General features: G+C 39.0%; 1 protein-coding gene across 5 annotated transcripts in view; it reads right to left on the bottom strand.

Moving 5' to 3' along the window:
* MAP7D2 (MAP7 domain containing 2) overlaps positions 1 to 24,019 on the bottom strand; it is an 86,562-nt gene that overhangs the window by 2,241 nt on the left and 60,302 nt on the right. For 2 of the 5 annotated variants that reach the window (XM_075175117.1, XM_075175134.1), the window contains 12 exons: positions 22,276 to 22,386; positions 20,842 to 20,964; positions 17,948 to 18,072; positions 16,756 to 16,883; positions 6,960 to 7,192; positions 6,445 to 6,571; positions 5,150 to 5,354; positions 4,881 to 4,985; positions 3,581 to 3,634; positions 2,839 to 2,917; positions 1,943 to 2,129; positions 6 to 285 (listed from right to left, as the gene is read on the bottom strand). In XM_075175117.1, coding sequence (XP_075031218.1) covers positions 36 to 285; positions 1,943 to 2,129; positions 2,839 to 2,917; positions 3,581 to 3,634; positions 4,881 to 4,985; positions 5,150 to 5,354; positions 6,445 to 6,571; positions 6,960 to 7,192; positions 16,756 to 16,883; positions 17,948 to 18,072; positions 20,842 to 20,964; positions 22,276 to 22,386 — 1,727 coding nt within the window. In that variant the 3' untranslated portion in view covers positions 6 to 35. Of the gene's footprint in view, positions 1 to 5; positions 286 to 1,942; positions 2,130 to 2,838; positions 2,918 to 3,580; positions 3,635 to 4,880; positions 4,986 to 5,149; positions 5,355 to 6,444; positions 6,572 to 6,959; positions 7,193 to 16,755; positions 16,884 to 17,947; positions 18,097 to 20,841; positions 20,965 to 22,275; positions 22,387 to 24,019 lie in introns of all 5 variants that reach the window. The other 3 variants (XM_075175125.1, XM_075175144.1, XM_075175108.1) reach the window with 2 other exon arrangements.

Genomic DNA, 24,019 nt, shown 5'->3' with positions numbered 1-24,019 from the left:
TGTACCTTTATCTGTTCTGCTGAAAAGTGAGGTTGTCAACAGATAGAATTAAGTGTATTTTCCTGTCCTGGACTGTTAAATCCCTCAATCAAGTTTTTGTTACAGTCATCTAGGCTAATGGTATCACTGGACATCTTGGAGTACGTAGCTTGGCCTGTGAAATCCAAGAGATCTTCAAGAGCCTTGGCATTACTTGTCCCATTTTGGTCCAAAGAAACACCAGGCATGAGTTCATTCATGGGTGAATATTCGGGGATAGAGATAAGTTCTTCTTTTGAAGCTGGGCTATACAAAAGATAAACAAAAGGAAGATGCAGAATAAGAGGTGTGTAACTTTTCATTAAGCAACAACCAAATTAATCTTCTGACTGTCCAAAAACTACTACTTATCTTAAGGCCAGTTGCAGCAAGCCTTTACCTAGAATATGTCCCAATCCAAACAAAAAGAGGTTACCCTGTTCAGGATGGAAGGTCACACTTAATCTATATTCCTCAAAGATTAAGGTTTGAGGTAGCTGTGTGATGTGAACACTCATCTCCTAAAAACACATTTCTGGTAGTTTACTGCTAACTCATTATTTCAGTCTCTGCGCCATTTCCTTACTTAAACGTTTATTACATCTTGCAAATTATTGTCCTGACCCTGCAAACGTTTACCTAAAGCACTTACACTTCACAACTTAAATAGAAAGTTATTTCTTACGACCTTATGATATACTTCAGACATTAAAAATCCTAGAATTTAATTCAGGAAGTGCTGCTACCAGCTGATGCTTTGCCTAGACTCGTAAGGCTAGTGCATTTCAGTTTGGAGAAGAGAGGGCAGAGGAAGGATTTCGCAAAGATTTCTAAAACCATGAAGGGTGGTGGATAAGTTGAGGGCAAAACTATTTTGCATCAAATCCTGCAACACAAAACCTAAGGGGTGCCCAGTGACACTAAAAGACTGGGTTTAACACAAATCAAAGAATATAATATACCTAGTGAGACTGTACTGTGGAACTTGCTGCCACATGAAGTCCTGGATGCAAACGTTATCAGCAGGTTGAAAAAAGAGTTGGATAAACTCATGGGCCATCAGTGGATATTTCAAAGGGCAAGGCAGAGTTGTATCTCTTAACATCCCTAATATAACACTTCTGTGTGGTCTTGGATTGCAGAAAGTGGTGGGCTCAGGTGCTCTCCCTAACGAGTTTGTCTTATTGATACTCTCTGAGACCAAATAATGGGCTAGATAGACTTCTGGTCTGTCCCAGTAGGGCATTTCTTACGTATTTATGCAGATCTACTGGAAATACTGAAACAGTATGAGAGGTTAAGTTGGCTTGCTGATTAAGGAAGCACCATATAAAAATTCCATATTTAAAATTTAGAGCTAGCTTTCTCATAGCAGCCTTAAATTATCAACTTCCTTCTTTCCTGCAAGTCCTTCCATCAAAATCCAACAGTATTTAATACACACGAAATTATTTACTGATTTCCATGCATTTGTTCCATTTAAGTACTTAAAATTCGAAATTAATTATTTCCTTTATTCTGTTTGCATGGAGGGAGAAAAGCTCATGCATCATAGCTATACAGTCTTGACATAAATAAAAAAAAAAGGTGACATCTGACAATATCTACAGTAGCTACTTTCACAGAACAATCTGAAAGGTTTGGGCAAACGTGTATGGAATCCATCAGTAAGGACTGTAGAGGATTTCAGAGCCTTCCGTCCCCCCCACCAAATATGTGAGAGTGGGATGAGGTTCTTTTGACTCTTGTCTGAAACAACCAATTTGCGTCTCGACAGGAGTGGAGTACACCACAGTAGACACCTGACTGCCACATTGTGGGGTAGGCGAGAAGTAAAGCAGTAAAGTATTAACAAATGAAACAGAAAACTTATTGTGTGTCTAATATGAATTCCACAATTTCTATTGGTAGATACGGTCTGTACCTCACATCCATGGACTGAACCTCATCTGTCGAATCTTCCATACTGTTAGATTTCCCATCAACAGCTTCCAGCTGAATAAGTCCTGGAACTGACTTTAGTCCATTAGCGACTACATCTTGAGAATGGATTACAGAGGCAGCACTCTCTAAGCTTTTATTTTTCAGGCAGGTTGCCAACCCATTGATCTCTATAAAAGAAGGTTAGAAATTATGACAGTAGCAAATTATGACAGTAAAAACTTCTTTATTAAAATTGTTTTAAAAAAATCACAAATGCTTTTAAGTTATAGATCGAGTAGGTAGGAAGACTGACAATGCAGGAGGACTCAGTTTCATCTCATCCTACTATACTGTCAATCCTCTTTTCCACTCTAAAATTGCTCTTTATGCTACATCTTTTAAACTTGAGGAAACAGGAAGAGAATGTATTATCTTTTATGTCATGTACTAAAAGCCTTAGCCTGGGGAAGTAAACAAAATATAGATAAATGCCAGATATGTATATTTTCTTTAATAATTCTTTAAATACATATGCTTTTTTCATCAAGACAAATGTAAGATTTAGACCAATGCTATAAAAAGCTTGCAAGCTTGGTTGCATGCAAGAATTTTCTACCTACAAAATTTGAAGGTGGTTGCAGCAACCAAACCTACTGGCAGACTGGAACTTCTCATTTACAGAAATGCTATGTCATTAAAATGGAGGAGAAACTTTCTTCTGCTTTTGCTTACGTGGCAAAACAAAGCTGAGTCCAGTTTCTAACATTTGTCACTGATGCAAATGTAGCTGTAGAGATGAAAGCAAAGAACCTGTGATAATACACAGTGCTCTGAGATTACAAAACTCTGAAAAGAACTGACTGTGAAAACAGGTCAGAAAAACACGGCGATTTTTACCTGGCTGGTTGAGAACAAGGGCCTTTGGTTGCTTTTCCACATTCAGAGTTGATGGTACCTCCAGTTTTGGCTCTTCCTTCTGTAATCAAGTAACAAGTCAACTGTATTAGACGAAGGACCGTAACCTTCATGGAACTGATTGGACTCGAAACTTGTGAGCCCAGGGCCATGGAGTGGTCAAAGGTCACTGACAGCAAGAGAGGATTTTTTTTTTCCTTATTAATTAGGCATAGAATTTTTTTTTTTTTTACTTCAGAAGAAAACATTCTCTGAAAGTAACTGAAGAAACAGTTTCCTTAGTAGAAACTTAGGATAGAAGTGAAAATTTGACTCTCTGTCACTTCCTAGCTGGACACAATTGCCTTGTTCTCAATCCTACGTTCCTGGCAGACTTAACATGGAGAGCTCAGTAACTAATTCACTGGCTAGTAGAAAGCAGGAGAAGATACATCACAGCAGCAAACATTACACCTCCAGCATCCAGGAATGGGCTCCTGCCACCTTGCTAGATAGTGAGGGAGGTAAGTCTGCAACAGTAGCATAAAACTGTGTCTCTGTAGCACTGGCACAACAATAACTGTGACACAACAAGAAGTCATTCTCAGTTCAAAATGCAACTAAAATTTGAGTGTAGAGTGTACCTAAGTATACCTACTAACATGGAACTGCTCTAGAATTTAATTTTCAGATATGGATTATATAACTAAACAAAACCCCCCTGCAACCACACACTGTTTCGTACCTTTACTTCTGGTGTTTCACTTCTCCTTGTTCTCTTCATTATTTCATCTATTCTCTAGAAATCAAAATAAATCAGAGGATGAGAAGGCAGACAGAATATTTAACACAAGAGACTGACAAAGGAGAAAAAAGACAAAAAGAAAAACTTTTCTCTACTGTCATGACCCTGCTTGTCTTGAAAAAGGGAGAATAAGAAAAATAAAAGAAAACAGAAGACAGAAGACACCTGTGAGCTGGCTTTCACATACCAGTCTCACAGAACATGACTTTTTCAGTAGATGCAATTTAGAGGCAAGCTTTTTAATACCACGTGTTTGCAGTTGTGAGTTGTGCTCAGCTCTGGAACAAGACGTTTATTTAAAGCCAACAGCTCTTATTTTCATCTAGCTGCTTTTCCAACTATTTGCAAATATTTCCTTTAAAAATAGTTAGGCTTTTTGGAATGGAAAAGTAAAATGAAATATCTGAAGTTATTCTTGCTGGAAATGTGTAAGGCATTACCCTAAAATACTATCTTTTTTCTCCTTTGTTCATTAAAAAAAACCCTCCCAACAAACATTTTCTTATTGCACTACTGTGCAAAAAAAGGAAACTATTTCAGATTTAAAGACACTTTGGTTTGGTATTCTAATCTGCAACTGCAACAAGTCTCCAGCTCAGTGGTAAACAGTTAAAATAACATACTGGAAAAACATATACGGAAAGATGACCTTTTATAACCAGAGAGAGGTTCTGCAGCTTTGCAGTTGTTCTCTCTTTCCTGTCACAGAGCTGTAGATAAAGCTAAGTTGTGCAGCTCCAGCCATTTCCTTGTGCAGTAGTGGCCAGACAGCCCTGCTGCCTCTGCATAATGCAACCAGAGACAAGCCAGGTGGAAGAAAACCTGTTTGTTAATCACATTAACTTTCTCAATTAATGACACGGAGCTTTTGTTGAGTAAGTTTTAAAACAAAGTCACTCATGTTCCTCAATAGTCTGTGATGTCCAGGTTGGGCAGCAATTGACGTTTGCCTTGGCATGCCCTTCCCTGTTTGTCTCAGGCATTTAACTTCGTGGGTAGAGGCTAATCCTGTGTTTGTTCAGTGCCTAGTAGAAAGTCGTTTGCCTTAGGCAATTCCACTTTGTTACAAATTGTGATGTCCACTTTCCCCTAACATGCAAGTAGCAAATACTAAGTTAGGCATAAATATCAGTCTGTAATCCCTCCAGATTATTATTTCTAGATACTATTGGGCACTTCCTGGGTTGCATGTTTAAACAAGAAATGAAATAATTATCTTAAATGAGACGCAAATATCTACCTTCTTCCGCTCCAGTCTTTCTTGCTCAATTTGCTGCATGATTTGTTCCCTTTCAAGACGAAGTTGTTCAGCTGCCTCACGGGCTTTGATTTCTGCTTCTTCCCTCTAATCAAAATGTGTAAAATATGATAGGGACATTATTATTTCAGGCCGATTACCAGATACTATAAAATATTTATTTATATGTATATATAAATATATGTATACATATGTATGTATATGAAGTTTTACATGTATATAAAGTTTCACATTTGTGTTTGAGATGGTACCTGTTTCTCAAGTTTGGCTTGGAGCTCTTTTTCTTGCTTTTCTTTTAGCATTTGTTCTTCCTCAGCTCTTCTCCTGGCTTCCTCTTCGGCCTTTTTTCTAGCTGCTTCTTCTTCACGTTTTCTTTCCTCCTCCTTCTTACGAGCCTCTTCCTCTAGACGAAGTCTTTCTTCTTCTGCCTTTCTTTTCTGTTCTTCTCTTTCAAGCCTGCAAAAAAACCCCAAAACAGTATGTTCAAAAGGTTTCATCTTGTTTAGCATGAATCCTATTGTATGTATGGCACGCAATCAGCAGTAACTGATAATATATGCATCAGCACACATTTTCATAAAAAAAGCCAAGATACAGCAAAGAGGTTGAGCACGTGCCCAGAAATCAGGTTGCTATTACACTTTTATTCCAATCTTATTTTCATTGCCTAAAATATTTCCTAGAAATTATAATCTCCCTTGAAAGAAAAGGTGTCAAAGAAAACATTTCCATTCTCATTTTAATTAAAGCTTCAATAATAAAAACATCCCTCTTCCCCTGTACTTTACACCCAGAATGGTAGTATCCTCAAACAAGGAAGTACTTTTTTCCTTTGTTTTAGCTGAAGATAAACAGATTCAATAAGCAGCAGCAAAGTCCACAAAACACAGTGGTACACTAGAAAGGGTGGGTCTAAATTCCACCTGTGTTGTCCCTGGCCCACTCAGGGACATCATGCTCCTTTATCACTATATTCAAGAGCTGCTTTGACAACTGATCATTCTTATCCTTGCATATCAGGCATTCAGGAAATATTTTCAAATTTCCCCTCCCTGCCATGTTTTCAGTGAGAACAGACAAAGTTGCATTTAGACATGCAGAGTTAGTCATTTAATATTAGGGGCTTGAAGGAAAGGCATAATTTGTTGATGCTCGCAACCAGCATCCAATGTGGAGAACAATCTAAAAGCTTGCTCCCAGAACCAAGCCAGAATTTTGCTGCTTAGACACAGCAACCTTTCATTGTGCCCACACTTCTAAAGCCCTCAACTGCCTACAGAGTTGGGCAGGGAGATAAGCTTCAGGTTAATTTGTTGAAGGACACAAGCCTTGGCACTTAAGGCATATACTACTACTGCAAGACTGTTTCTTCTACGTGAACTAGCCCATTTAAAATTGCCTCAAATATTTTTTTACAAAATAAAATACTTCAGGTATGTCCACACTGAAGTTCCCACCTTGATTCTAAAACCACCATGGTTTCAAGCATCCTCAATGATACAGGTTAAATTATTAGCTAATAATTTTCACAAATCAACAGAGATACCTTTCCCGTTCTTCTCTTTCCTGTCTCTCCCTTTCTTCTTGTTCTTTTTGCAGGCGGGCCTGTCGTCTTTTTTCAGCTAGAATTTTTGAGGCTTCTTCTGCATCAGTTGTTCCTGCCGTGATCTTCCCTGGGAGAAGATGACCAAGGGTGGAAAGTTAGGCAGGGAACTGAGAGTGCTCAGCACTTCCACACTCAAACAGAGGCTAAAATGGGCCTGGTTCACGCTGGTATGACACCTTTGCTTTTCAAAAGCACACATCAGCATTTTCAGCAGCTAGAATACAGGATAGGTAAGGGCATCCCTGGATTTCAACATTTTCACATCCTCATTAACAAGTGTTTTTCATACGTGGGTAACCCTGGTGAAAACTATACATTTACTGGTTCTAGTATATACCTTTACACATTCTCATAAACCCATGACTGAGCAGTTTCATAAAAAGAACAGTTCATCACTGTTTAAAAGCCTCACAGACCCATGATACCTTGCAATTTATTCTTGCAATAAGACTCACCTTCACTATTTTCAGTCTTTCCTGCAGAAGGCACATGCTTCTCAGAAGCCACCTGGCCTGCCTCATCAGTGCGTGCTCCTGGGGATTTTTGATGACTGACATTTTCTTTCTCCTTTTCTGCTTTCTTTTTAGGAGTTTCCTGGTTGAGATTAGAAGTAGCACGATGCTTCACAGGAGAAGCTGGATATTGTTTGGCGTTTTTAGGAGACTGAGGATAAGTCTTTGCAACTGTCCTGATGAGGGAAAACAAAAATCAAAACACGCCATTCATTATGCAACTTGGAATCAAGTTCTGTCTTTATGTATATCGTTCTTTCTTGTCTCTGGCTACATAGTAATATCAGTTGTTTTCCAGTTATCCCTGCTGGATAACTTGCATGTACAAATGCTAACAGAAAATTCTCGTTCAAAAAGACCAATAATACTGTCCAAGTTGTTGGAAAGAGATATGACATCATGTACTACCTAAACCCAATAATTTTCATAATGGCCATTTCATAACAATTTTGTCAACATTACTGTATTCAATAGTCCATCTCAACATTTAAAGCAAAGCTATGGCTGCTTTGTCTCTGCAGCAATTATGAGTTGCAATGTGCTGCTTTCATCTGAATACAGCCTTCTCAAACACGGTCTTTTTGTAACAGTATCTGATTTTCTAAAATACCACCCAATATTACTATATACCAAGGTAAAACTGCGCACCACAAAGAGACAGAACTGACCAAACCATTGTACAGTCAGCTCCACTGTTTCAGTTAGCACTTTAATCAGCACCAACACAACAGACTCAAGGCTCGAAACTCAGCCCCTGCAACCTTTTACACGGCTGCACTTGTGGTGATGGCAATGCACAGCAGCAATGCAGCTGACGGCTCATTTGGCTGTTGCATACTTGAGGTGGAATGATAACCTTGAAGTCATCTCTGGGAAAGCAGAAGGGAAAAGATTCTTGATATTAACTGAGAATATGTGCACATTAAAGAACAGATTACGAGCAAACATAAAACTACACACAAACACCATTCATTATTTACATAACACCATTAACTAGCACTAAATACTTGTAACATCAAGAAAGGCTGGGCTGTATGACTAAGTGGTATGGAACTAAAGAGATTACAATCTTAAAATAATGATTTATGTGAGTCCCATTAGAAGAAACAATCCTACATTAAAGTGAATGTTACACATGTAGTTTTAACCTTCCTCATGGATATGCAATTGTGATATAAATGTATTATCCCTTATCACTTTTTTCATCCACACAATATAGAGTTTCATATACTACAGTATGTTTTCTGGACTATACACTCATTCTGGCAGACGACAAGCATGAAAAACATGGACAATGGCTGCAAATTAATGGACTAGAGTGGAAAGATTTGTACAGATGTAGCTACAGTATTGTGTGGCCAGAGACTATTATACCCAGAACAGCATTTGCATTAAAGAGCAGACAAAAATTATGTCTTTCAACTCCCACCCCCCCAACAATTCAAGAATTCAGGAGAAGAAAGGGTTCTTTTCTAACGTATTATGCTGCATGTGAAAGAGGTTGAGACACCAGAATACTGGGAGCTCATTCAATGCTGCCCAGTTTATGGGGAGTAAAAGATTGCAGAGTATTGCACCACCCATACTTTCTTACTCCCACTGAAGAACCATCACAGACTCCAAAAAGCCCTTGGGCTGGGGAATAGTAGCACCCAACGAAATTTGAAGTTCAGCTCAGGTACCCTCTGCCTGCAGGCCCAGGAGCTCCCTGTCAGTTCAGGTCCTCGCCCTTGGTCCTTGCCTGAGCTAAGCTGTAGGTATGCTGGCACCTGGCCTCCCAACCTGCTGATCCTGACCTGATGGCTTGGCTTGTCCTTGGTCCTGCCTCATTAAGGCCTTTGCTGGCTATCACTGGACTTTTGGCTGACCCTGGTCACTTCTTTTGTCTGCTGTGGGATGGGGTCCTGTGGGTGAGGTCCCTGTCCTTGTCCGCCCTGCTGCCACCCACGGCTCCTGGCTCGCCCAGCCTTGCAGGGCAACCTGCTCCTGCTGCTCCCTGACAGAAACAGGCTTTGGAAGAGGTAGACAGGCAAGTCTACTTCCAGCTCTTCTTAAAAACAGCAATGGGAAAAGACAATGAGATTTCTTGGTGTTGACCAAATCTGGCTTTAGAATTGTCTTTAGTTTTCTCTTTAGGATATAGATGGATTCCCAGGTCCTCCTAGAGACAAAGGCAGAGATTTCAAGGCCCCACATACATACGTACATCTCATATGTGCCTCACCATTAGTCATTTCCAAATGCATCTTATAGAAATATAATGTGTAAATAAAAGCAAACAACCTTTCTTAGTCTTCTATGCAGCACAGAGGATGCTTCTTGCTAACCAGACACTTCTTCAAAGCATAGTCCCTTCTTGTTGTCTTTGGTTTACATTTCCAACTCTACCACACATTCCTTGCAATGCTTTTTATTTAACTTGTTGTGACAGGAGGAGCAAAACAGTCACATAACTAAGGCTGAGTCATTTTCAGTATTAGCACAGAAGTAATTGTTCTCTAATAAAGACATGACAATCAAATTAAAGAGGTCAGTAGGAAGGAGTCTAGTCATGAGCTATGTGTCTTGCACTGCACAGGAATTAGAGCAGACTGGCTGCACAACTTACCTGTTGCACTAGAAACATGTGCTGAATCTATTATTTAAGTAATGCATCTTTGAACTTTTAGACCTACAGAAATTTTTTCTTACAGCTCTTTGGCCAGAAGAACAAGAAACAAGTATGGCTTTGCTTGTTTTAAAGCAACTAAAAGGGCGAAGCATATAAAAGACTGATTACTGCAAGGATGACAACAGCATAGTGCAAAGAGTGAAAAGCTGAGAAAGTCCATCAGGAATAAGAATATTTTTTCAGAAATTTTAAATCATTTATTGGATGCCAGTAGAAAGTATTAAATTGTCAACTTAGCATCTTTAACATTCCTAGACACAGGCAGAATTGTTACTGGAAAAAACTCACTCCTTCTAATAGTATTAAAATATGCTACTTTTTACCAGAAAGGGCCAAACTTCACGGTGAAGATAGAAAAATGGGATTATTAAGGGAAAATGTATAAACGCTTGCAAAGGGGTCTGCTTAGGTTTAAAAAATGTTTTATTTTTGCCTTGGAAGAAAAGGAAAGGGATGTAATGAAACCCTGGTAAGAATGCGGGAACACAGAAGTGTGCCTGATGAGGATCAGAGAATTAAGACCATTCCCCAAAATCCAAGAAGTGGTAGCATGTTAGTTGTCTGAAAGTTTGCTCATCTCAGTCACTAAGTTCGACAGGGGAATACAGAAGTACAGGAAGCATCTTCCTCCCTCCAGGAGGTCTTCATTTTCTCTCACCTAGCTGCCCTGTGTTGACATAGGGGCAGTAGCTTATAAGAAGCCATTCTTAACATGACCCCTACATGCACTGCAAGAACCTTTATCAGGTCTGGGGATCCTCAAATTACAATGGCTCTTATTTACTTAAAAGAGGGATAGCCCATACTGCAGAAGAATGTCTCAGGAAGAGCACAAAAGGGGTTCTGAGCTTACTTTTGCTAAGCATAGAAAATAAAGTATGTGCACCACACATGAGTCAGAGGTCACATACAATTTTGTCCATATTTAGCAAAGTAGAGAACAGTATGCTTTCTTGAAAAGCCAGGTACGTGACAGGTCATTGGTTACAGCAGTTCAGAAGGCTGACTTTAAATCAGAAATCTGCAGCGATGCCAGAGCTGCATTATTTTTTTCCCCTCTCTCCCTATTAATTCAACAAAAGCTCTGCTGAAACCACACCAAGGACCTGCATGTTCTCAAGCGTGCTTTCTGAGATTGCTCTGATCACAAGCTATTCCTGGTTTCTGACATTTTTGCTGTGCTATCTGTGATATTTTCTCAAAAGCAGTTTTCTTTCGCTCTTAGTTTTGATCTTTTCTAGCCAGAGACAGATTCATTTCTCTTTTACATCTCTTAAAAGAGCACAAACTCAGCATAGGTCTATAGAATAGTTTTTTTGATTGCATTATTACAGATGTTTTAAAAATCTTGAATTGGCCCATTCTCTAGCTAGCTGATGAAAAAACCCTCAAAATAGTCTTGATCCAACATTCTACCCATTGTTTTTATCTTTCCAAGGCAAAACAAAGATCAAGAGTAGTAAATGTAGCACGTATCAAATAAAAATCTAAAACTAGGTCACTGCAGGACGAAGAATTCTCTGAGGAATTCACCACATGCAGACACTTTTCTAACAGGCCGTTTTCAAAACTTTTAAAAGTTTGGGCTTTTTTGTACTACTCTAGGTTCATATTTCATCGGTACTCTGTAATTTGATTGAGCATGTGCATTTTCTGACGTCAAAGTGTGTCCCAACGGCTGCAGTGGGATGTCACCCAAAAGAACCACCAAGTTACAGGTTCAGTTAGTGAAACTGTGAGCAAAGGACAGTGACACAGACTGGGAACTGGAAATGAACCAAGAACCACCACCCACCAGCAGCGCTGCAGTCCCTTTTCCCTTCCCCCCTGCCCTTTCTCCTCATATGAGGTACTGCTTTGGCAAAATAATGTAACATAGAGGCTTGTTAGAGCTCTCCATTTTTATTCACTGGCTTATACGATGGCTTATCTGAAGACACTTAAAACTAAATCCTACTTCCTTGATTCAGTAAGGTCCCATTGATTTCAAAGGGACTATTTACCCAAAGACATGTGAAGGACACTGGCTTTATTGCTTTGCCAATCTGTAAGATAGGACACTTACCTATTCTCTGAGGGATACTGCAAGAATAAACCGATTAACGTATAGATCTTTGAAGACGAAGCATCAAAAAAAATTTACCAAAAAGCCTGGTACTATTGATCTTGTGAAAGATCTGAAGAACACAAGCACTTTATACAATCAGATCCAATAGCAATTGTAAAAATAAAAGATAATTTCTCAATTATCCCAGCTCTCTAACCCATTAACTTTCATCTTTGTCAACTGATCCACACTGGATTCAAAGCAATAGTTTTGGGTTTCTTTCTTATGTGATGTTTCTTGATATATTTACTTTTTCAAGTATCTTCAAGCTTTGAATTCCTTCCTTGCTTTTAATTATTGCTCAACATATTTTTATTTTTTTCCTCTTTTCTCCTTTTCAGATCCATATTTGTTCACTCATTTTGTCTTGGACGTTATGTTTTGGGCTGATCTTTTTTGCTTTCTCAGTAATAATTTGCATCTTCAAACATTTGTATTTTATTTATGTAATTACTTTGAATCTGTTCTGCCATCAATCACTCTCTTTAGGTTGAAGTTTAATTGTCTTGTTTGAGCCTGTTTCAGTTACTTTACCACGATAAAAAGAGCTTTTAAATTAATAAATAATGAAATAACATATAAAGAAGACGAGCAACTACCACTCACAAACAAAGATGACGACTGTAAAGAACTACTAACTAGAACAATACGAAGAAAACTTCAACGTCAAGTCACATACTTTTAAGAGGAAAAATGCATACAGCTAATTATCATTTAAATCACTGGCCATACTTGATTCTTTCCTCAACAGCTTTTGAAGTTAAGGTGCTATGCAGGCTCACTAACTACTAATGCCGTACAATACATATTCTTATTTTTCCAGGGTATTTTCTTGGCCATATGGTGTGCTAGAAGGAGAAAGATTAAACTTGTAAAAGATCATCAGGCTTGCAAGGAGAATGAATATTTCATAGAATCATAGAATAGTTTGGATTGGAAGGGACCTTTAAAGGTCATCTAGTCCAACCCCCCTGCCAGGGGCAGGGACATCTGCAACTAGATCAGGTTGCTCAGGTCCAACCTGAACATGTATGTTTCCAGGGATGAGGCATCTACCACCTCTCTGGGCAACCTGTGCCAGTGTTTCACCACCCTCATCATAAAAAATTTCTTCCTTTCCTAGATATCTAGTCTATATCTACCCTCTTTTAGTTTAAAACCATTCCTCCTTGTCCTGTCGGAAAAGGCCCTGCTAAAAAGCCTGTCCCCATCTTTCTTATAAGCCCCCTTTAAGTGCTGAAAGGCCGCAATATGTCTCCTCGAAGCCTTCTCTTCTCCAGGCTGAACAACCCCAACTCTCTCAGCCTTTCTTCACAGGAGAGGCGTTCCACCCCCTGATCATTTCTGTGGCCCTCCTCTGGACCCGCTCCAACAGGTCCCTGTCTTTCTTGTGCTGAGGGCTCCAGAGCTGGACGCAGTACTGCAGGTGGGGTCTCACCAGAGCAGAGCAGAGGGGCAGAATCACCTCCCTCGACCTGCTGGCCACGCTTCTGATGTGGCCCAGGATACGGTTGGCCTTCTGGGCTGGGAGTGCACCTGGCTGGCTCGTGTCCAGCTTTTTGTCCACCAGTGCCCCCAAGTCCTTCTCAGCAGGGCTGCTCTCAATCCCTTCTTGCCCCAGCCTGTATTGATACCAGGGGTTGCCCCAACCCAGGTGCAGGACCTTGCACTTGGCCTTGTTGAACCTCATGAGGCTCTCACGGGCCCACTTCTTGAGCCTGTCCAGGTCCCTCTGGATGGCATCCCATCCCGCAGGCGTGTCAACCGCACCACTCAGCTTGGTGTCGTCTGCAAACTTGCTGAGGGTGCACTTGATCCCACTATGTCACTGATGAAGATATTAAACAATACTGGTCCCAATATGGACCCCTGCGGGACACCACTTGTCACCGATCTCCATCTGGACATTGAGCCGTTGACCACTACTCTCTGGATGCATCCATCCAGCCATTCCTCACCCACAGACAGGCCACCCATCAAATCCATTCCTCTCCAGTTTAGAGAGAAGGATGTTGGGGGGGACCATGTCAAAGGCCTCACAGAGGTCCAGATAGATGACATCTGTAGCCCTTCCCATGTCCACTGATGTAGTCATTCCATCACAGAAGGCCACTAGGTTGGTCAGGCAGGACTTGCCCTTGGTGAAGCCGTGCTGGCTGTCTCGAATCACCTCCCTGTCCTCCATGTGTCTCAGCATAGCTTCCAGGAGGATCTGTTCCATGATCTTCCCAGGCACAGAGGTGAGACTGACTGGCCTGTAGTTCCCCAGGTCTTCCTTTTTTCCCTTTTTAAAAATGGGGGTTATGTTTCCCCTTTTCCAGTCAGCAGGAAGTTCACCGGACTGCCATGACTTCTCAAATACGATGGATACTGGCTTAGCAACCTCATCCGCCAGTTCCCTCAGGACCCGCGGATGGATCTCATCGGGTCCCATGGACTTGTGCACCTTCAGGTTCCTTAGATGATCTCGAACCTGATCTTCTCCTAGAGTGGGTGGCTCTTCATTCTCCCAGTCCCTGCCTTTGCCTTCTGCGGCTTGGGTGGTGAGGCTTGAGCACTTCCCGGTGAAGACTGAGGCAAAAGAGTCATTGAGTACCTCCGCCTTCTCCGTATCCTGGGTAACCAGGTCTCCCATTTCCTTCCGGAGAGGGCCCACATTTTCCCTAGTCTTCCTTTTATCCCCGACGTACCTGTAGAAGCTTTTCTTGTTGCCTTTGACGTCCCTGGCCAGATAGATTTGTCTACATATTTAGACACATTAAAATCATACTTAAGTTCCACAGTTAATTTAAAATGAAAAGGTAAGATTATACAATCTAGAGGGAGGTTCCAAAAGCCTGACTGCTTATATTTAAATCCACTGACCAGCCAGACCGTTATCTGGCATTTGAGTTGTATGAAGAAATGCTTTATTTATTTATTTATTATATAAATACCTTTATATAATAATATAATATGGTGATCAGGACACCTTTTTTTATTTTATTTTAAATTTCTGAGGGGAAGTTTCAAGAGTGCTGAAGCAGAACTGTCATTCTGCAATCAGTAATAAACATGGATTTAAACTCTATTCACTGTATCTCTCATAAGGTCAAGGAGGGTGTTCTAATTGGGCCATGTTAAGATTAAGTGCTCAGTAATACATTTCTAGCAGTGGTCAGAATCAGAGTCTCTCAAGGAAGAGGGGGAGGAAAAAAGAAAAAAGGATAACTACTGTGGCTCACAATCACAGAGAAACCCACCAGTAGGCTTCTTAATTCCTCCCTATAACATCTGCTTCTTCCTCCAAACCCAGTAGTTTATATTCCTTATAGGCATGAAAACATTTCACCATAAAAAGGTTCTCATAATTAGCACCCCTGGGAAAAAAGCCTCCATCTTTGCCTAACCTTTTACGGAAATTAGTGCTACAAATTAAGACAGGGCATATTTTTTTCATGAAGCACTAAACACCTGTTTGTTTCACAAAATCTTTTTCTTTTTTTCCCCCCAGATGTCTCTATGATGCACTATACCAACCTTTTCAATGCCTGCCCATCAAGAAGTGCTTCACTCTCAGCAATCTATTTCCCGTCAATCATTTTGCTTAACTAAATATGTCTCTTGGTATGTCTTTTATACTGGCCGAGTGAACTGAAAGATGCATTCTGAACAGGGAATATCAGTACTTACAGAATAATACACATTTTTATAGCTCAAACTTTCCTCTGTATGTTTTGGAGTGCCGCTAGACAATGATCTGCTCAAAACTGCAATGAAAAAAGCTGATTGCCATTAACACTTCATATCATTCCATTCTTCACAAAATTTACGTAGTTCAGAATCTGATGACATTATATATATATAATATGAAAGTTTCAGAATTTGTAGCCCTGTAATATGAACCAAGAATTCCAATCTCCCAGCTGCATATAAGGGGATGTCTAAAACAGAAAGAACGCCCAGAGTCAGATGATCTCCTGTATTTTGTCTAACACCAGATTCACATGCAAAATCATCCTCCATTAAAGGGCTATGCACTCAGAGCTGAAACAGAAAAGGAACACCAGCTAGTTTTTGAACCGGAAGAAAATCAGAAAGGGGATCATCAAGACTCGTTCAGAATATGGCCAGGTTCAGATAAATAAATAAATAAAGACACAAGGAGATAATTTTCAAGACAGAAGTGGGACCCATGAACAGGGTCTAGGGAAAAACAAAATAAAACAAAAAAAATCAGATAACTACTGTAGACCATGATTACTTTAGCATACTTCTGCATTTGAGCCAGACTTAATATCCTGTTCTAAGAAAGCTGAAGACACATTTGCTTAGACTCATGAGTTGCAAGCTGTGGTACACAGACTACAGTTTTGAGTGTCTGCAAAAGACAAGTGAGAAAAGCAACTCAATTGCTAGTAAGCCCAGATATGCTTTAGGTCCACAACTGCATAAAAAAAAAACCCAACAAAAAGCCACAAACCCAGAGAGGTCTGCAAATAAGCAAAGATTAAAATGGATGGTTTAGATGACGCATAGTTAAGTATATTTATGGAACCAGATGGTCATGCCAGCAATAGGAAATGCATATTTTAAATGCCGGAATTTCTAGTTAGTATTCATGTTCTGTGCATTTCTTCACATTAGGCAGAGTTTCTTCAAAACCAAATAAAACAAAAGCATGTTTAAAAATAAATTTTAAATAAAATTTCACATGAATTATGAAATGCACCATGATGATTTCAAAAGACTGAGAGAAGACAGAGAAGTGTCTCTAGTGACCACTTACACAGTTTTACATATATTATACCTGTTTATCTACATCTCTCTGTCTCTCTCTCCATCTGTATATGTGTGTATATATAACTAAAATTAACTAGATTTTACACAACACTTCAAAGGAAGTTCCTCAAGAATCTATGTCTCCTTTATAGGTAACAAGAAGCTCACAGCATATTAGACCACTAATAAGAAAGGCATACTTAGGCGTCGCAGGTGATGCAGATCTTCTGGACATGGCAGCAGGAGAATCGGACCTTCTTAGAGGAGATCCCATACCAGATGATGAACCAGGTGTTGCGGGTCGCTTCTCTTTCTTTATCTTCTCAGTCTAGAAACACAGTCCATTTCGGTTTCGATAATTAGGATCAATGCATCAAAAATACATTTGATAGTTTTATTAACAAGATGGCATATAAACAGATTTGTGTAACATACATTTAAGCTAAAAGTTTTTTAAACACCAGCTCACAACTGAGGTGCATAGTTTTTTATTTTACATGGACATAGTATACAAGTTGCAGATAAGTAACATCACATCAGAGACTCTCCAGGAGATCTCGGGAGGGGCGGTGGCACTGGGTGCAGTTTCCAAAATCATCTATATGCTCCTGCAACGCCTCTCAAGACATGGTCAGTAGTGCACCCAGGCATCTCGCAGCAATGCTGCTGGATGTAAACTGTGAATCACACCTAAGAAAAGACACTACACAAATCTTCAGCTCCCAGCTTTGGTCCTCTCACTTGCATCTAATTTAGATGGCACGAATCCCCCTACTATTAACTATTACAAGACACAGGACCTTATGTGAATTTTACAGCCCTAGCATAAATTTTTTAAAACATGCCTTACATTGTGTAGACTCAGTGAAGGTGAATGACTTGCCTTTGCTTTTCTGGAAACTACAGTGGGTCAATAATGCACCTTTTAAGCAAACAGCATTAAAAATGTCCACAGAAAGAGTTAAGCAATTGGTATAGAACAGAAGCATTGTCAATACACTTGGCAAGTTTCGGAAATATGTGAAGCTTGTTAATTAACCAGCAAGACTGGATAGTCATACTCAGGAGAGAGAGCCTATTTGTCATCCCCATTCCCAGAAGTTACAGGCAAGTCCAGAAACATACACCAGTGCCAGAAATCTCAGTTCCCTGAAAATAAAGGTGTTGCTGGTCCAAATACCAGTGCTCAACACTGATTCCCAGGAGGAGGAAGATACTCAAATGCTGCTAAATGGGAGCACGAAAGCAACAGATGCATGCAAGGCTTACTTTCTTACTGCTGTTTCTTACAACAGGGGTAGCACTTTCTTTTTATAAATGTAAAGGGAAAGACAACAACCAGAAGCCATATCGGTTTGCCCAGAAGTGAAATCAAAACCTTTGCAAACCCACCTGAGTAACTTCAGCTGCAGCCGCTCCTTTCACAGCATCAGAAGTGGAGGGTGAAGTTGCCTTCTTTCTGTCGGCGCTTCGGGTGGGGGAAGGCTTGTAGGGAGATTTAAGAGGACTAGCTGGTGCTACACGAGGACAGATATGGAATACTAAAGAGTTATAGTACAATAACAAGAGCAAAACAGAGCACAGACAGAGGAAGTAAAGGAGAGGAGAAAACAGCATACTTTTATGTTATAATGTTCAAAGGTAGTTTTCAAGGTTTTTTAAAAAGTATTTCAAAAGATCACATTATATAACACATTCAGCATGGTCCCATGTTTACTAAAAATGCCTCAACTGAACTTTATAGGATTTTTTTTTTTTTAATTATGTCTAAAATTTTGCTCTCTTACTCATACGCCTTTTGAATCACCTGACTATGACTGTGATTCTTTTTTCTTCTGAAAAGTCCAGCTTCCTTTGCATATGATAAAAAGAGTAATCAAACAATTCTAGTTGGGTCACTTGTGAACAAATACTGCAAAACAGGAAAGGTGACAGAAGAGTAGGGAATTTTTTTTTTTTTTAAAAAGCCTAAACATGGCAAAGGCTCCTAAATACCTAATTGCTTTTCAAAATATTACTTTAATTAAAAAAAAAAAAAAAAACAAACCCAAACCTAAACTAAATGCTGCTGTAGGTATTTCAGTTATTGTTATTTGTGGTAGACATCAGTTTGAGTGTGCCACATGCATTACAGCTTACAGGACAACTCTTTCTGGGTATTTTTTCTTTATTTGCAATATGAACAGGATTTTTTTTAAATAGGATATTTTAGTCCTGTTTTTGTTCATATTGCCTTCTGGGATGAAACTTTCACATACATATAGGACAATCAACAGAGTATATGCTTTATTAATAAGACAGACACTAACTGTAACTATGTGACAGCGTGTTTCCAATCTTATTCAACTGAAGTCAAGAAGGATGTTGACTTTGGAAAAGCAGTAATTATGCTCAAATGTAAAGGAATTCACATTTCCAGTATCTTTTTATTGGGGTCAGTCCTATAAAATTTCTTATGAAGCCTTTTTGTATGCTTTTAAGTTTAACTGGACCTGTGTATTCTTTGACTGATTTTCCAGCAAGTTGGCAAAAGTTCACTGAATATTACGAAAACTGTTCAGAAACTTAAATGCTGCTTAAGTATTTTTATTTCAACTGTAAAAAAAATGTAATTATATGTGTCCAATAACAACTCTTTGCCTCAATATCTTGACTCAGAGTGACATTAATAATGCATTGCCCTAGAGAAAGAGTCTTAGATTGAGACTCCTCATTTCTAAGCTTACAGAAAATGCAGGAGCAGAGCAATTTTGGACCAAACATAACGACATGAGGCACAGTATGAGCTCTTGAAAAGGAAGAGCCCTCTTCCCTGTTCAGGAAGCTACTTCTATGGAGAAAAGTACATGACAAATGGGAGATCTCCCTCAACCCTCTTACTGGCAATTACTGACAAAACCGTCAATGGCCACTCTGAGTGCTGATGCTGTTTGCAACCTGTGCTACAGCCTGATTGCCTTGCGAGGAAATGGCAAGAGGATGCTGGTCCAGAGAGCTGTTCCCAGAATCAGCACTCCTGTTTCAGCTCAGGGAAAAAGCAGTTTGCAGGCCAAATTGTATCCTTGTCAGACATGCCAGTGTACTACTTTAAAGATCCTGTGATGAAGAGAAAGATAAAGCTGGGAGTTTACAAACAAAATGAGTGGGGAAGAAAGTCCCTATTGATTTCTTCAGTATCAAAAACAACATGGAAAACAACATCTGTAGGTGGCCCCAGCAATTCACCTCAAAATTTTAAGCAGAATACACTGATCTAATTTAGAGTTGGCTTTTGTTCACTCTTAGCAGTAGTTGATCCCTGAACAGATGCAGGACCTGAGCCTATTTCAACCATGGTGTATGAAAATACCGATCATAAAGATGATCAGTCTTTTATCATCTAACTAGTTTTATCCTGAAAATAATGTTTCCTTTTGCAGACAGGCATTTGGGTGTGGGGTTTAGGGTGTTGTTTTTTTTTTTTAATAAAAGCAAAAACAGCTGTTGAACTTTTGTCCTTGTTTCAGCAAACACTATGACCAGGTATAGATTTATAAGTAGGAACTACTCTGGAAGTCAGGCACTTGCTTAAGTATTAGCAAGACTGGAAACATGAGTTTTGTAGATGTTTGCAAAATAAGGGTTTTATTAGACTGCCTTTTACAGATAGAAACAGTAATTATCATCCCTAATTCTTAGTGTCTTGAAGATAATAATTTCTGGAACTGACACCTTCCTACCAGTGTGTCTGCTTTTTCCTCTAAGTAAGTACCATTTTATATGTGTATACACACACACACACACATATATATAAATACATATACAGTCACTCAGTTAAAGGCAAAAAGTAATTTAACAGCAAAGAACTGGAACCCTAGTAAAAATAATTAAGGCTCAAATGGTGCACTGGGATTTTTGTTCTATATACTATTTGGGTATGAAAGGGGATTACATTAATATATCAAATAAAGCCTCTGAGAAGTGTCACACACTGGTCTAAAAAATTGTTTCTTAAATGAATATATTCAGTTTTCCATTGGCTTAGGTTTTAGTGATTTTGTTAATTCAATTTTTTTTTTTTTTTAAATTATCTTCTTTTTAAAAAGATATTCAGAACAAGACAGACAAGATGATGTGTTTTTTCAAGCTTTTAAATATGCTATCATGAACCACTTAGTTCATCGCTGATTTTGTGCTATCATGTAAACTGTCATTTGGTTCATAGTACTCCATTTCTTTCAGCAACTACTCAAATGCAACGAAAATCATACCTTAACAGTTTCAAAGTGAGTAATTCACATTTTTACCTGGATTACTGTACTGCTCAGAAAGCATTAATGTACTTCTGCTTCTGGCTAAAGATGACTGTGTGGGAGTCAGGAGTCGAGAAACAATAAAGTTTTCCATTGGACTAAGATGCATGCGGTGAGCTGAAGGATGGGAGCAAATAAAATAAAATGCAAAGAAATAAAACAATGTTACATTAAAATAACTGAAACAAAATGATGAAATGATTAAATGAAATGAAAAAAAAAATCTCTAAGTGTTTGAGATTTAAAATATTTAATGATAATTTTCATTCCCTCTGAAAAAAAGGTTTCTCCATCATTTTAATTTATTTTCCCACCTGTACAATAAATATAGCAAGGTTAAGACTGTGTTGCATTTTGTTCTTCCACAGAGGCATGTTCCATTCTGCAAAATGGTTGCTTTCATGACTCAGCATGAAAAAGGTTTGCCTTTTTCCCCAGTAGAAAAGGTGAAACATTTGGTATAACAGCGCAGCTACTCACTAATGTGCCAACCATACTGGGACTGCATTTAAAATTTGCAGTCTCACCGCATTATATAAGTCTTATTTACACAACATGCCTGCATTCCTTCCTACTCCACAAATATAAGCATCAACTATATAAGAAAGATATTTATAGACGTTCCTATTACATGCATATATATATATAGCCATCTATCATAATAACCTCAAAGCTATTGATGAGTTTTCATTAAGCAATTCAGAAATGAAAGTAAATTTACCTTCTTTTCATTCTAGAAATAAGCCTTTATTGTCACTTATTTCAGTCAATTTTTTTTTTCTCATTAGAATTTAAAAAAAGAGGGGAAAAAGGAAGAAAGACACACAAAACAAACCCCAAAAAAGAAAAATCCAAAGAGTTCACAGTGGGGTAAATCCTTCAGTCCTCTGTGTCGTGTTTAATAACCGCTAATCCCGCAAGATCTTTTGCTGAGCCTCTGATGGATCAGGGTTTCAAATCAAATTAAAGGGCTCTACAACTCTGGTCACCAGATTGAAGTCTCCCAGGTGGCTAATGGGACGTATACTTCTGCCACTTCTGCCCGTACAACCCACGCCTATTGTTGAGCCACGTGTTTGGCTTGCTTGTCTTTCATTATTTGGCTAGAAGATCACCAGCTGTACACTTACAGGAAATTGCTGCAGCCGCAGCAGGTACTTACAACACTGTTTGCTGGAGTATCAAAAATTGAAAAAGAATCAGTAAAAAAAAAAAACCACAGCATTTGTTGCTAGCCTAGGATCTCCAGCACGGCAGCACAGTCTTGGGACAGGCTGCAGAACTATTTTATTGTATTAACTTACGACCCCCCAAATGTTTGAGTTCTTTTGAATAATAGACATAAGAGAGTTATATAGCTATATGGACAAGAAGTGCTTTAAGCAGAAGGAGAGTTTATGCTGATAGGAGACCAGCATATTCACTTGCCTCTGTCGGGGGAATGTGTTATTGCCGCTGTGGAGGAGGAGAGGCGCTTACTGATTGGCGATTCCATTTGCTTTGGCAGATTCATTGTAGAAGCTGAAAGTTTGTCACATGCTGCAGAGAGATGCATTAAAGATATTTGTATTCACATCACAGTGTTGATAAACTCCCAAAATTAACCTCGTGTTTGTACTCCTGGCCCTTGCCACTGATCATAGCACTGAATAAGGCATGAGATAAGCTCTTTCCGACTGCTGGAGGACCAGCATTTTATAAGACATGCTTTGGGATGCAACTTTTCTGCTTGTGAATTCAACATCTCAGTTTTACAGTAGCCTATGTTTTATATAATTATTTGCCTGTGGCGGTATATCAGGTCTGAATGAGTGAAGCCATTCTGATACAAGATATTCAATACCAGCACGAGCAGAAAGTTACCTAAAGAAAATGAATTGCACATATGACAACTCTGAACTCCTCCCCCCATTCCCCCTCCCCTCTACTTTCAGTCTGGAAGAGTGGGGATAGACGTCAGGTTATTATTCTAATACAAAAATGAAATAATCAACATTTTTGCATTTGCACAATGAGAACGGTTTTAATAACTGATCTGGCACCAGCCATTTGGCTTTAGTTTTTGTGCTTGAAAATTTTTTTTTTTTTTAAAAAAAAAAAGCTTTTTGGTACTACCTCAAGTGCTTTCATTTTTGTTTCTGTTATTTCTTCCAAAATACTGTTTGACACAGTCTGTTTGAGCAAATACCTATTTCCGACCTTGCCATTTATTCAACAGAATGACAGAAAAATGTTATTCACTTATTATTACTGCGTACTACTCTATGACAATCACTGCATGATGCTCAGAAGCTAAAAGTATAGATGCTTTGTCCCTTAAATTTCAATTTTCTTTCTTTCAAAAACAAAAATACTTTCAGCTAAAGACATATACGTGGCCCTAATTCTGCAGCCCTTAAGTTACTGCATTCCCTATTACATCCATTGAAATGTTGCCTCACTGGGGTCTGCAACATTTGCCTCCATCTACTACAGTAAACAATACAATTCTCTACGTTCGTGTTTTTAAGAAAGCAGGTACAATGCTGGTATGCTACAAAACATCAGCTGCGCATCCAAATCTTTCTGTTCATGAACAACGAGTACAAAAATTTGAATCTGTTTGCACAGAAATAATAGTTCTGTGAGAGCACGGGCAGGACATTTACTGTGCATTCTGCAGGAGTAATATTCAAGCCCAGCTCCTCTTTTGGGGGGAGAGAAGGAGCCTCGTTCTTAAAAGCACAGGCTGTGTTGCGTCTTCAAAATGCCAAGTACATCTGCAATCAAAATTGGAAATCCTATATGCAATCCATTCTTAATTTTGAAGCACTCATCTACTTCACGGTCCTTTTATAATAAAAAAGTCCTTTTATAATAAATGTATTAAGTCCTTTTATAATAATAATAAAAAAAAAGATAACTGAACAATACAAAAGAAAACAAAATGTGATTGCCCAAACAAAGTCAACTACTTGAGTGTGTTACAAATGGCAGCTTGGCCAAAATCCACTTCAGGAGGCTGAAAATACAGCATTGGCTGTTTATACCAAATTTGCTTGTTTGTAAAATACTGCAGAAAAAGGCCCTTGAGATGGAAAGAGAGGACTGCTTTGATGAAACATGGTCTCCATAACACATCTTCTCTTACTGTGCAACTGAAATTTTTTTTCAACACCACCTGCACATGTCC

This window comes from Calonectris borealis, chromosome 1 (genome assembly GCF_964195595.1).
Source record: "Calonectris borealis chromosome 1, bCalBor7.hap1.2, whole genome shotgun sequence".
Taxonomy (NCBI): domain Eukaryota; kingdom Metazoa; phylum Chordata; class Aves; order Procellariiformes; family Procellariidae; genus Calonectris; species Calonectris borealis.
This window is presented reverse-complemented; position numbering and strand designations above follow the sequence as displayed.